We start from the raw sequence: 14,890 nt of genomic DNA, 5'->3' as shown, positions 1-14,890 counted from the left end.
GTTTGATTTTTCTGGATAAAGCAGCATGATAACCTGAAAGGAAAGCATAAATATCTGGAGCAGTTCCAAAGGCACCTGGGGAGAGTCAGCACTGGAGGCTTGAATAAAAGTGTTTACCTCTTCTTATTCTCCAAATCTCAGTGAAATAATAATTAGAAAAAAAACAGATCCAGTGTAGCACCGACTGTCACTGGGATCAGGTATGAGTTGCCTGTTGCTGACAGATCTTGGAAAACAATAAGAATTTGGTAGAAAATACAAAGCTAGGAAAAGAGATTGGTGGTAAAATATAAAAGAGCAGGGTTTTATATATTTAAAAAATAAGTTGCTCTTACAACTGTTGGCCAAGCCCTATAGACAAAGTTGGTGCTGGAAGATGGTGCAGGTAGAAGGCCACAAGCAAAGGAATTCAATATGGGGCTGTAGAAGCTCAGAGGCCACATGTCATCTGGGACAAAGCTGAAAGGAGTGCTCTATGAAATGGAGATTCCAATGCAGAAGGAGGAGGGCAATGCCCAGGAATCTTACAACTTGGACAAGACAAAGATGCACCCCCAGATGCAGAAAGCAGCTCGGCAGAGCCCATCCTGACCCACGTCCCTCATCCTGTCCTCCACAAAATCCGTGGAGGCAGGGCTTCTGGACCCAGAATCGGTATTCACTGCTTTTTAATACATGACTTCTCTTTCAGTGGTACAAAGATTTCTTGTGGTAAACCATCTAGTATAAACACTTAAATAATCACTTCAATCCTTAGAATATCTAATTCAAGTGCTACTAAAGTATGCCTAAAACTCTCATAGGAAACTGATGACTGTAAGTTTATTTCTTAATAAAAATGTATTTTGCATATATATACACACACACACATTATCTATGTATGTATGTATGTATGTATGTATGTATGTATGTATCTATCTATCTATCTATCTATCTATCTATCTATCTATCTATGATCTATCTATCTCCAGATAGAGCAAATAACAGAAAAACCTTAAAAAGTTACTTATAAGAGCCTGTGAGAAAAAGCATCCAACCCCATTTAGCCCCTCAATGTTGCCAGCAGGCTACTCCCAACCTCCCAGGCAGCTGTGTCTAAGTATATAGACCTTCCTCTTTATGCTCCATTCCTCATGTTCCCAAGAGGGCTACTTCACCTCCCTTCTATGTCTGCTTTAGGAAGGAAAGAAAGGAGAAATAAGGCGTAGGGCTAGAATCAGGAAGTAAAGGCTTTCCCAGAAACCTCCACACTTGTGCTTAGGTTGTATTAGACAGAACTGTGTCACATAGACACTGCTACTTGTAAGAGACACTGGGAAACCATGTCTAGCACTTACAGCCTCGAGTGTTCCTGCTGTCCTACATTCAAAGACATTACTCTGTACATATTAACCTTCACTATTTAGATGAACTACAACTGGAACTGGGTCTAGGATACAGGGAAATGAAGGAAAGGGGGCGCTGGAATCCAATAGACATGGGTTGGAACCCAAACACCAGCAATTGACAGCTGTATGCATGGACATATTTATTGTTTCTCCTTAAAAAGATTTCCTTTTTATTTAAAGGACATGAAATGCCTTTTAGTTGTGCCTGTAAAGCCTGTGAATCTTGCATTTGGCTGTGATCCTTAGCAGTAGGGTAAGCCCACATCTGGCATATGTGCTGGCCAAAATTACCCTGAATAAGTGCATGACAACTCTCAATCTGTTTCTTCTTTCTGTAAAATGGGAAAGCAGCCATTGTACTGGACAGTTTTAAGGACTCTATAAAACCATGTAGGCAACATAAAAAATCAAAATATCCCTGGACACTTTGGGAGGCCAAGGTGGGTGGATCACCTGAGGTCAGGAGTTCGAGACCAGCCTGTCCAACATGGTGAAACCCAGTCTCTACTAAAAATACAAAAATTAGCCAGGTGTGGTTGTGGTGGTGCACACCTGTAATCCCAGCTACCTGGGAGGCTGAGGCAGGAGAATTGCTTGAACCTGGGAGGTGGAGGTTGCAGTGAGCCGAGATTACACCATTGCACTCCAGCCTGGCAACAAGAGCCAAACTCTGTAAAAAACAAAAAAAAACAAACAAAAAACAACAACAAAAAAAGAAATCCCTGGAAATTTACATTTTTAACCACCAATTACTTTGGAGTACAGCCTTGCACATGGATTATTTTTACAAGGACTGTCAACCCACAAAAATGTTTTCAAACCTCAGTTTTGAGAGGCCTCTCCCAAACTGCGTGTTTTAATGAAAACTCATTTAAAAGCATTGATTGCATCTGACCACCTCATAGGCTTGGTCAGGTATTTTTTGAAGAATTACACATTGCTTGGCATTTGACCAATGCTAAGTGGGCCTATTGACATCACCAGCAATCTAGAAATTAGAATTATTTGATTCCATAGTTATATTTGTAACTAAGAGATTGTTATTATTTTATTTCAAAGCTACCCTAACTTCCTGCATGTCTCCAGTTTTTTTGGTGGAGCTGAACTAATCCGAGTGTATTATGAACACAAGCAAGTAAGTTATTTTAAAAAATGAACCTACTTGTACTAAAAATTTACAGATAGAAGGGTTGTCTACTAACCATATTATCTAGAACTATGTGGATCTTTAGAACGTTAAATTAGATGGTGGTAAAAAAAAAAAAAAAAAATCACCCCTTACCAGGTGCAGCAAACACAAAATACAGTAAACAAACAAACATATCTTTGTGCCGTAATTTGTTACCAAAATATTCTTTGTGGGATTGTGGGATTTCCACTACTTTTTTTTCTTCTCTCTCTCTCTCTCTGTGTGTGTGTGTGTGGTGTGTTCTCCAGTCTCTAGAGATGTAGATTAGAATTTTAAATTAAAATGTTCAGATAACTAGTTACAATCAAATTTATCCCCAAGAGTGGAAGGAAAGTCCAATGGAGAAATTGTTTTGTAAATTAAAGACATTACTGCACAAGCCTAAAATGATGTTACTGGGGATTTTAATGTTTTTACCTGGATTCAGATTAAAAGTCATCAGTTTTCCCTCTCATCAACAATTTATTTATTCATCCATTATATTTTTATATTTTTATGGATTGATATACCCAACACTATACTAATTAACCCAATTTATAAGATAATCTATAATCTTATTTAGGTTAGAAGGGTTTTTTGGCAAATGTTCACTCTAGAAAACTGGGTTGTAAGAATATGGGCCATCTCAAATTTATTTGTGTGTGTGTAAAAGGAAAGGCTTCATATCTAAAATAACTTTACCTAAGTCTACGAAATTGTTTGAGGGTAATGAAAGAGAAGAACAACTGTAAAAGGGCCAAGGACAGAGGGATGGGCAAATGAAGGAAAGGCAGAGAGGGAGACCAAGAGCTGAGGGGGAAAATTCTGTGGAGGAGTGTGGGAAAGGGGTGGAGCTGGCAACCTTGCCTTAATTGCTGAGTGACAGCCCAAGGGATACAAAAGACTGGTTGAGCCAGGTAGGGAAAGCAGCCTAAAGCCCGGGACAGGCACACAGGCCCAGGTCTGTAGGCCACAGCAGCTGCAGTCCTGAAAGGCTATAACACCGAGACCTCCAGGAGAGACCAGGCCCAGGATGCCTCGCCTGTTTTTGTTCCACCTGCTAGGAGTCTGTTTACTATTGAACCAATTTTCTAGAGCAGTCGTGGACTCATGGATGGACGAAGTTATTAAAGTATGCGGCCGCGAATTAGTTCGCGCGCAGATTGCCATTTGCGGCATGAGCACCTTGGGCAAAAGGTCTCTGAGCCAGGAAGATGCTCCTCTGAAACCTAGACCAGTGGCAGGTGAGAGCTCTCCCCCTCGCCCCGCCCCCGGCCTTCCCGCACTTCCCATTGGTTACTCTGGGGCGGCCGTCCAATTGGAACGGTGGCCTGCACGTCCGACTCGAGGTCTCATTGGCTGCCAGCGCTCAGCTCCTACTCCACTGTGGCTGGTCCTCAAAGTTTGGGCTTTTCCTTTGCCAGGTGATTTTATTCAAAGTCTCACTGGGAATCTCACCGGACGGAGGGAAAGCACTGAGAATAGGAAGCTGCTTCACCCGAGAGTTCCTTGGTGCCCTTTCCGCAAGGCAGCCAGAGCGACGGGGTGGAAAGGAAGGGGAAGCCTCAGAGGAGGTGACGCTGCCCGGAGACCCACAGGAGGCCGGGCGCACTCCTGCACCCCACAGGAAAGCCAGGCGGCCAGACAGCGGGCGTGCTGGTGGGTCACCTGGACAGGGCATCTCGGATAGAGAGGAAAGGGGACAAACACTGAGGCGGTGCGCTGGTTATCAAGCCTGTTTGTGCGCCTGTAGGATGGGGCAACACTCTGAGGTCTCTGTGAGGGTCCCGTAATGGGAAGACAGGAAGGGCCTTACACTTAATGACTCTCCTAGTCCAAAAGTTGGGCTGTGGCCTTTGCCATGGGAAACATTCTTTAAAACAAACAACAAAAAAATCCCAAAGGAAAGAGTCTGGCCCCCCACTTCTTTGATCTGGGTATTGAAGTTCATTTGTGAGACAGGGGATGGAAGAGAAAGGAAAGGCTTGAATGCCTATAGGAGAAACTCAAGAGGACCAGAGACAAGGGAAGCAGGTCCTTCAGACCATCATAGCTGAAGACCCTACTGATGCTTTCAAGCATTTGGAAGCTGCAGTGGGTTTGCTTTAAAAGCAAGATCTTAGAGTTGAGTACAGCTCAATCAGAAATGGCTTTAAAAAATATTTTTGTATTTATAAAGTAGCAGTGGAAACTCATGGAGGTATAGACTAGTCTAAGAAGTATAATGGATCATATTAAATTCGGAGGAGGTAACCTCAGTTTGCAAATACTAAGTGTTTTGTATTAATATGACATGTAATTTATGATAAACCACAACTAAATTTTATAGGCTATATGCATATACTATATATAAATGACTCGAACAGAAATACATTTACTTCTCTTTTAGGAGATTTAAAGTATGCTTCTAAAGTTATTTACTTTTCTACATTGTTTGTTAGAGTTTGATTTATTTAATGGCAGTTTTTACATGACTTTTGTGTAACATTAGTACAAAAGTACCACAAAGTCTAGAAATTTACTGGTTCAAAGTAGAGAAGACCAGAATTGCTTTATTATTCCACTTTTTCTGACTATAAAAGTAGTAATGCTCATATTAAAGACAAATGTACATTAATGTAGGGTGAAAAATGAGAAGCACTCATAGATATTAAAGACTTTGAAAAGTATATATGAATTTTATGAGAAAATGCAATTATGTTAAACAAGTCAGTGGAAAGAAATGTTAACATTTGGATAGGTGCATGTGTATCTTTTGCATTTTCACTCACCATTATACTTTTAGCGGTTTCTCACATTGTTATTATCCCAAAACACAATTTAAAATTCCTGTGTAGTATTTTTTGTCATAAATCTGCCACATATACTTAAAGATTGTTTGGTGGATATTTAGTTTATTTCTAAATTGTTGCTGAAAATAGTTCATTTAGCACATTTGTATATAGATATGGCTACATTTTTATTTCCTTTGAAGAGACATGAGATTACAAAGTATTTTTAAAGAATTTTCTTTATTGCTGTGCAGTATAATTTAACTGAAAGTAACCTAAGAAAATATTGCCTGCATGTGGGGATTAAGACAAATGTTTACCATTACTAGGTAGGAATCACTTTGGAAGTACATGTCAGTAATTTGTGATTAATATGAGTTTTCAGACTTCTACTGTTAGGTAGTTGCTGTTTGCTTTCACATTATTACATTGTTAACCATCCATTTCATCCTACAATATGTGCCAAAATAATATTCACTGCATCCCTTTTAAAAATAAGATACACTTTAAACCAGAAGAGATCTATTTTAGTAAGATTTACATCCAAAATACAGTGAATAAGGGTATTTGTATGAATTCAGACAGAATATTTTCTTTAAGCCTAGGTTCCATAGCTAAAGGTGTTATGGATGATGAAATATTTCAAAACAGGTTTAAAAAATGTAATTTTAATAAAAGTACAAAATACACAGCCTATGAATAAACTTAATACAAACTATAACTGTTTTGGCTGACTCATTTAACTGGCTTTAAGTATATAGAAAATTACCATCAGCTTCTTTCAGCATTTAATAAGGCCCCAACTACAGAAAGTTTAGGTTGGATCAGAGAGGTTCTTATGACAAAATCGAATTAAACTTAGGATGTCTTACTGAGGGGAAGTGCCAAAACCTCTCATTTAACCAAAAACGATATAAATTCTCATCTGTCATTTCCAGTTTAGAACATGAATGAGGGGGAGTGTTGGGAGGAAAGATGAAATACTACAGTTGTTTTTTTTATTCCTCTGTCAAACTCCAACTGTTGAATTTTGTTGTTGGCTAAAAGGGGAACAACTGAGTCTCTTGCCACAAAATTCAGGAAATGATCAGCCCCAGAACTATCGCTGTCTAGGTGAAGGGTCGTGGTTTCCTCTGATCAGCAGGCATCAGTGGTTAAACAGGTGTCTGCCTCCCGCACTTGGATTTACTCCCCTCTTCTCTTTCTTTTCATTATTTCAAGAGTAATGCCTTGTTAATGGAGAGTTTTGCTGTCCAGGAAGAAGAGCAGCAAGACCTGATCTGGGTTTACACTATAATTTAAACATCATCAGTGTTTCTAATTTCTCGTGAAATAAAACTATTCAGTTGTATAATTAGGACAGTTAAGGTTAGGAGAGGGTTTAACTCACTGTAAGCTTTTTGAGTGCAAGAAACATTTAAATAAATTTATATCTTTTAACTGGCAGTGCCAGAGACATGGAAACAGGTAATGAAAGTTCATCTGAGCTGAATGGGTACAAAGATGGAGGGAGATGTCAGCTGGGTGTCCAGCAGGTTCCCAGCCCAAGTCCCAGCCTTCACATTTGGCCAGCCTGGGTTGTTGTGTAAGAACAGGCTCCCTTCCTAGGGGACACACAGATCTTGCATAGTGCATGATCTGCAGCTTTGGAACAAACATCAAACAGAAAATATTAGTACATATACTCCACAGCAGATACGAATCTCTTCTTAAAGCAGTGATTTTTGGTTAGTGTTCTTTTAACCCACTTCTCTCTTTCATATAAAATACTATTGATTTGGAGTAAATAGTCTGGCAAAGACAAATTGTTAAATAGATGGTTGAGGAACATCAGAGACTTCTTTCTCCTGCTGATTAGATCACAGATGTTGGAAATTCTGCCTCTTTAACTTTATCCTCCAGGAGTAACTTCCCACCATGAAACATTCAATAGCTTAAAGTAATATCTTTTTCAAAGGTTACTATTACAACAGATAATATCATAAATCACAGCTTAGCAATGGAAGAAAATGACTTAAGTAAGAAGAATCCAAGAAAATGACCACTATCTGTGGCCAAACTGTTTTCAATGACTTACATGACTTCAGAAAGATGACAGAGTAATGTCAGGGAGAGTCCAAAGTACTATGATAAAAGCACTGAGGGGATCATGAAGAGAGATGAGAGAGGACCAATGGGGTAAAGCAGAGCCTTGGTAAAATTACGGTACTTTAAAGTGTCCAACTGTAAGTAAGCTAAGTGTTTAGATATTAGGATGCTTACTTATTTTGTTTCAATGTTTAACTTATATTGAGGCAATGCTTTCTTTTTTGTCTATGCAAACATTCACAGTTTTTCTGAGTGCTCTTTGACATGAATATACCCTCACATACACCTTTTTTTTTAATTTAACAGAAATTGTGCCATCCTTCATCAACAAAGATACAGAAACCATAAATATGATGTCAGAATTTGTTGCTAATTTGCCAAAGGAGCTGAAGTTAACCCAGTCTGAGATGCAGCCAGCATTACCACAGCTACAACAACATGTACCCGTATTAAAAGATTCCAATCTTAGCTTTGAAGAATTTAAGAAAATTATTCGCAATAGACAAAGTGAAGCCGCAGACAGCAGTCCTTCAGAACTAAAATACTTAGGCTTGGATACTCATTCTCGAAAAAAGAGACAACTCTACAGTGCATTGTCTAACAAATGTTGCCATGTTGGTTGTACCAAAAGATCTCTTGCTATATTTTGCTGAGATGAAGCTAATTGTGCACATCTCATCTAATACTCACACATAGTCTTGATGACAGTTTCACTGATGCTTCTGTCAGGTCCCACCAATTCTTAGAATATCTAAGAAACCTTTGTTGATGTTTAGATTTTTTTATTTGGTGTGTAAGAAAATGTTCTTTGTATGATTAAATGACACTTTTTATGCTGAAAAGCCTTTTTTGCCTTTTTATTAACAGTATGATTATGTTGTGTTATTGTTTTTAATGCTGTTAAAATTACAATAAAACCTCTACCACTTTAACCATACATAGTAACAATACAGTACCTAACACTAGTTACATGAAATGGACCAAAATGTGTTTATTGATATTAACTCTTAGATTGGATATACATAAAGCCATAAAACTTGAACTTTCCTAATAGATTACAAAACGTTCTTCTGTCATATTGAAATACTCATTGCAAATAATCGGATTGGACACTAAACCAATTTAATTTAGTTGAGGCCATATAAACTCAAGCACTTTTTTTTCCTTTTTAATTTCTTTTTTTTTTTTTCTAGTATAGTCTGAAGGGAACTCAAGTACTTTTCAAGCTAGGGTTCTGTTCTCAGTTCTAGTGTCTAAGAAACTTAAAAGTAAATTATTTTTTAAGGAGAAAAAGGAATAGACATAATTTGAACAGAACAAACAAGTCTATATCATATATTACAGAAGAAATAGTATAATGAGGGAACATAATTTATGTTCACTTCTTTAGAATTTGCTATTTCTGTAAGCAAAATTACTGAAATAGTATGAACACCTGTTAGAAAAGTAAATTGACATAGTTATCAACTTAGTCGATTTTACTGGTTCTGACTATTTTTTTTTCTTTTTTAAAAATTATACTTTAAGTTCTTGGTTACATGTGCAGAACATGCAGATTTGTTACATAGATATACATGTTCCATGGTGGTTTGCTTCACCCATCAACCCATCACCTACAGTAGGTATTTCTCCTAATGCTATCCCTCCTCTAGCCCCCCATCCCCAAACAGGCCACGGTGTGTGATGTTCCCCTCCCTGTGTCCATGTGTTGTCATTGTTCAATTCCCACTTATGAGTGACAACATGTGGTGTTTGGTTTTCCGATCTTGTGATACTTTGCTGAGAATGATGGTTTCCAGCTTCATCCATGACCCTGCAAAGGACGTAAACTCATCCTTTTTTATGGCTGCATAGTATTCCATGGTGTATAAGTGCCACAGTTTCTTAATCCAGTCTACCATTGATGGACATTTGGGTTGGTTCCAAGTCTTTGCTATTGTGAATAGTGCCGCAATAAACACATGTCCATGTGTCTTTATTGTAGAATGATTTATAATCCTTTGGGTATATACCCAGTAATGGGATGGCTGGGTCAAATGGTATTTCTAGTTCTAGATCCTTGAGGAATCGCCACACTGTCTTCCACAATGGTTGAACTAGTTTACAGTCCCACCAACAGTGTAAAAGTGTTCCTATTTCTCTACATCCTCTCCAGCACCTGTTGTTTCCTGACTTTTTGATGAACGCCATTCTAACTGGCATGAGATGGTATCTCATTGTGGTTTTGATTTCCATTTCTCTGATCAGTGATGATGAGCATTTTTTCATGTGTATGTTGGCTGCACAGATGTCTTCTTTTGAGAAGTGTCTGTTCATATCCTTTGCCTACTTTTTAATAGGTTTGTTCACATTTTAAAGTTTTAAACAAATCAGCACGGTTTTGGGGCAGTGGACTCATTAGATGACTCTGACAGTATAGATAAATTTTATATTTAAATAGGACCCTTGTTGATAATCCTGATTTCTTCAGGAAAAAAATCTATTCAGACCAGGTCTTTTTCACTCATATAAGCCTGAGGGCTTACTTGAAATAAACTAATAAATTCTTTTAATTCCCAATAAGAAATATGATCTATGTCCCTCATATATTTGAGGATGGCCCAGTCATCATCTGTCAAATGTCAAACATTTGTAACTTTTCTAATAATAACTGTCTAGGGCTTCAGGATGGTCAGAGTCAGTGACTTACATGAGTTTTCAACAAGACAGTTTCTGGCAGAGGCTTCTCAAAAGTGATGTTTTAAAGGTATTTTTGCGGGTGACAAAATCTGGGAAACAGTCCATGTGCAGTGCTGTTCTACAATGTAATTGATTATATAAAGTTAATTTCTAGGTGCCTCTTCATATCATGCAAAAATCCTTTCTAAAAATTTTTTTCTATTTTATGTGTTCTGGATATTAAACCTTTATCTGCTACATTATTTGTAATCATTTCCTCTAATTTTGTGAGTTTTTATTTCAATTTCTTGGTATGTCCTTTGATGCACAAAAGTTCTCAATTTTGATGAAGTTGAGTATGGTGGCTCTTTTGGTGTCATATCCATGAAATCTTTGCCAAATCCAATGTCAAGAGAATTTTCCCCTATGGATTTTTAAAAAATTTTATTTTTCTTTCTTTTTTTTAAATTTTTTTTCTTTATTTTATTATTATTATACTTTAGGTTTTAGGGTACATGTGCACAATATGCAGGTTTGTTACATATGTATACATGTGCCATGTTGATTTCCTGCACCCATTAACTCGTCATTTAGCATTAGGTGTATCTCCTAATGCTATCCCTCCCCCCTCCCCCAACCCCACAACAGTCCCCGGAGTGTGATGTTCCCCTTCCTGTGTCCATGAGTTCTCATTGTTCAATTCCCACCTATGAGTGAGAGCATGCAGTGTTTGGTTTTTTGTCCTTGCGATAGTTTACTGAGAATGATGTTTTCCAGTTTCATCCATGTCCCTATAAAGGACACAAACTCATCATTTTTTATGGCTGCATAGTATTCCATGGTGTATATGTGCCACAGTTTCTTAATCCAGTCTATTGTTGTTGGACATTTGGGTTGGTTCCAACTCTTTGCTATTGTGAATAGTGCCGCAATAAACATACGTGTGCATGTGTCTTTATAGCAGCATGATTTATAGTCCTTTGGGTATATACCCAGTAATGGGATGGCTGGGTCAAATGGTATTTCTAGTTCTAGATCCCTGAGGAATTGCCACACTGACTTCCACAATGGTTGAACTAGTTTACAGTCCCACCAACAGTTTAAAAGTATTCTTATTTCTCCACATCCTCTCCAGCACCTGTTGTTTCCTGATTTTTTAATGATGGCCATTCTAACTGGTGTGAGATGGTATCTCACTGTGGTTTTGATTTGCATTTCTCTGATGGCCAGTGATGATGAGCATTTCTTCATGTGTTTTTTGGCTGCATAAATGTCTTCTTTTGAAAAGTGTCTGTTCATGTCCTTTGCCCACTTTTTGATGGGGTTGTTTGTTTTTTTCTTGTAAATTTGTTTGAGTTCATTGTAGATTCTGGATATTAGCCCTTTGTCAGATGAGTAGGTTGCAAAAATTTCCTCCCATTCTGTAGGTTGCCTGTTCACTCTGATGGTAGTTTCTTTTGCTGTGCAGAAGCTCTTTAGTTTAATTAGATCCCATTTGTCAATTTTGGCTTTCGTTGCCATTGCTTTTGGTGTTTTAGACATGAAGTCCTTGCCCACGCCTATGTCCTGAATTTATTTCTTATATTTAGTGTTTCTTACATTTTGGGTTAAATATTGTATGTGGTATGAGATGGGGGTTCTAGATCCTTTTCATATGGATATCCAGCTTTTCCAGCACCACTTGTTGAAAAGATTGTTCTTTACCCTTAGAAATTGTCTTGACGCTTTTGTCAAATATCATTTAACCAAATACCAGAGATTTGTTTCTGTTCTCTATTCAATTCCACTGGTCTATGTGACTCTTCTTATGTCAGTACCCCAATCTTTTGACGACTGTTGCTTTGTAAAAAGTTTTAAAATCAGAAGTGTGAGTCTCCAATTTTGTTCTTTTTTTTAAAGAACAGCTTTGATTATTTAGGAACCCTTGAGATTCCATATTAATATTAGGAAGGTTCTTCTATTTCTACAAAAAAAAAAAAAGAAACTAACTTTGGGATTTTTGTAGATGTTATAGTGAAACTGTGTACCCCTTTGGGTAGTATTGACATCTTAACGACGTCAAGTCTACTAATCCAGGAAACCTATGAATAAAATAGGTGTTTCCACTTTTCTTTTAATATCTTTCAGCAATATTTTTCTCAATATACTACCAAATATTTTATTGTTTTTGATGCTATTGAAAATGGAATTGTTTTTATAATTTCATTTTTTGATGTTCATTGGCAACCAATGTTCACATGTTGATTTTGTATCCTGTGTTTTTATGGAAATTTTTCATCAGTTCTAATAGTTGTTTTCAGGTCTTTAGGTTTTTCTACATATATAATCATATCATCTGCAAACAGACAATATGTATTTCTTCCCTTTCAATCTTCATGCCTTTTTTTTCTCTTTTTCTTATCTGACTGGTCTGGCAAAATCTTCCACTACTCTGCCAAATAGAAGTGAACATTCTCGCCTTGTTTCTGACCTGAGGGAATAGGCTTCCGTCCTTCATCATTGAGAGTCATGGTAACTGTGGTTTGATATATGTAAATAAATTAAGCTTATATATACATATCAGTTTCTTGTGACAGTCTTAGGCATACTTTAGAGCACTTCAATTATATATTCTCAAGACTGAATCTGCTTCTCTTTCACATATAATAACCAGATTCTCCCCAACTTTCTCATATCTTCTAGAATAGCTAGTTTTCATTTATTGTCAACATCCATCAACTCACACCTAACCTAATATCTATGACTGTTAGGGCTTTGATCAATTTTTCACATCAATTTTTAAATTTTGAGAAAATGTAGAATCACACATGTGAAGGTCTGAAATAATGGAGAGAGATCCTGTCTACACTGTATCTACTTTTCTTCAATGGTAACCTCTTGGGAAACTATATTACAATATCAGAACTAGAATATTGACATTGATATAATCAAAACATAAAACCATTCCGATACCACAAGATTCCTCACAATCACACACTCTTCCCTTCCACTTTTCACCCCCTTGCCTCAACCCATGGCAAAATGGTTCTCCCGTTCTAAATTTTGTGCTTTCAAGATGTTTTATAATGCAATCATACCGAATGTAACCTTTTAGGAGTGGCTATTTTCACTCAGCCTAATCCTGTGGTGATTCTCCTTAGTTGTTTGGTGTATCATATTTAGTGGCTTCTTGTTGCTGACAACTATTCCATAATATGGATGTAACACCATTTGTTAAATAACTCAATTTTTAATTCAGAATTATTAGAAATGTAAACAAAAGTTGTTTGGCAAAGGAATTTGGAGGAAAGATACTTTATTCTAGTGAACAGATTGCAGACTGGGAAGACAGCCTCCCATAAAAAATGAAAGGTCATTCCAAAGAACAAAGAGAGGTTTAGGGTTTTATAGCAAAAGTTCCCATTGAGATTTCTAATGAAGTCTGTTTATGCAAATGAATGATTCAAATGTGCTTGTTTTTTTTTTTTCCAATTTAGAAAGTTTATTTTGCCAAAGTTAAAGATGCACCCATGACACAGACTCAGGAGGTTCTGATGACGTGTGCCCAAGGTAGTCATGGTACAGTTTGCTTTCATACATTTTAGGGAGACATAATACATCTATCAATACATGTAAGATTTACATTGGTTCCATCTGGAAGGTAGGACAACTTGAAGTGGGGTGAGGGGGTGACAGGGGCTTCCAGGTCTTAGGTAGATTTAAACATATTCTGATAGGCAATTGGTTGAGTTATTATCAGTAGGAAGGAATGTCTGGGTTATCATAAGAGGTTGTGGAGACCTAGATTTTGTGATGCAGATGAAGCCTCCAAGTATTAGGCTTTAGAGAGAAGACTATAAATGTTTCTTATCAGACATAAGATTTGTGTTGATGATTGATGTTAATGCTGGAGGGGTATAGTGAAAGCATGTCCAAATGTCACTTGCCTTCAAGGCCTGAACCAGTCTTTCAGATTAAATTTTAGAGTGCCCTGGACAAGGAGGAAGTCCATTCAGATGGTTGTGATGTGTGGGAGGCTTCAAATTTTATTTCTGGTTTACATTCTCTCCCTTCTGGCCAAGATTTGCCAGAGGCAACATCAATGGCCACCAAATTTTACTGTTGTCCCACAGCATTGCTGGGGTGGCATGGCTGCCTCCCCCGGGTCCATCCTGTCCGTCGGTGGACTCCCTATGGCAGAGGGACTTAGAGTTCAATTAATTGTTCTAGTCCAAATAGGAATGGACATGGGCAGGCATTCATTTCCCCTTAAATTATTATTATTTGTTTAAGTGGAAAGTCAACAAACAAAAAGCCAAAAGTGAAGTTATAGAACTGAGTTGTTTTTAACTTCTATGTATTGAGCTACTATAATCTTGGTTTTAGTTACAAACTTACAGCAGTTAGCTATACAAAACGCAAGAATTGTTCTGAAAAAAAATTTTTTAAATGTATGTCTATCTGCACAACTTATAACTGGGCGTATTACACACAGAAGGCTTTGTCTTTAGGTATCTTTAGCCCACCAGTAATTATTTTCTTTTAATTCTACAGGGAAGCAGGAAATTCTTTATGGTTGGGTGGATGCAAAGGTGACATATTATAGCTTGGAAGACAAAGTCCTTTGTTTTATTTGTTGTTTAGGCATCTTTGTACCCTTCCTTGATTTGGAGGCTCTGACCTGACCTAATTCTATCCTTCAAAACAGGCCCTTACAATCTCACATGCCCACCTCTTCCACAACAATCCCTGGGCCTAGAGGGAGGGTGCTTGCATAGTCTTACCAGCAGGGCATTTGAAATCAACAAGTCAGGCCCGGTGAGATGCCAAATGAGGGA

The 14,890-nt window shown here is 37.6% G+C and overlaps 1 protein-coding gene across 2 annotated transcripts; it reads left to right on the top strand.

Annotated features, from left to right (window-relative positions):
- Window positions 1-3,208: 3,208 nt before the first annotated feature.
- On the top strand, window positions 3,209-8,175 carry LOC100591010 (prorelaxin H2). Of its 2 annotated transcripts, XM_030814621.1 has the most exons (3): window positions 3,744-3,800; window positions 3,981-4,079; window positions 7,722-8,175. In XM_030814621.1, the coding sequence occupies exon 3, from the start codon at window positions 7,766-7,768 to the stop codon at window positions 8,066-8,068; it is 303 nt and encodes a 100-aa protein (XP_030670481.1). In that variant the 5' UTR covers window positions 3,744-3,800; window positions 3,981-4,079; window positions 7,722-7,765; the 3' UTR covers window positions 8,069-8,175. The 2 variants fall into 2 exon arrangements, with proteins under 2 accessions (XP_003273938.2, XP_030670481.1); XM_003273890.4 differs by lacking the exon at window positions 3,981-4,079 and having other exon boundaries at window positions 3,209-3,800.
- Window positions 8,176-14,890: the final 6,715 nt, after the last annotated feature.

Source organism: Nomascus leucogenys, chromosome 1a (genome assembly GCF_006542625.1).
Source record: "Nomascus leucogenys isolate Asia chromosome 1a, Asia_NLE_v1, whole genome shotgun sequence".
NCBI lineage: Eukaryota > Metazoa > Chordata > Mammalia > Primates > Hylobatidae > Nomascus > Nomascus leucogenys.
This window is presented reverse-complemented; position numbering and strand designations above follow the sequence as displayed.

Excerpts from the sequence above, each read along its gene's own strand:
- LOC100591010 (XM_003273890.4), top strand. The coding sequence starts at position 3,590 with ATGCCTCGCCTGTTTTTGTTCCACCTGCTAGGAGTCTGTTTACTATTG. Across the intron at positions 3,801-7,721 it reads GAAACCTAGACCAGTGGCAG|AAATTGTGCCATCCTTCATC; the intron begins GTGAGAGCTCTC and ends TTAATTTAACAG.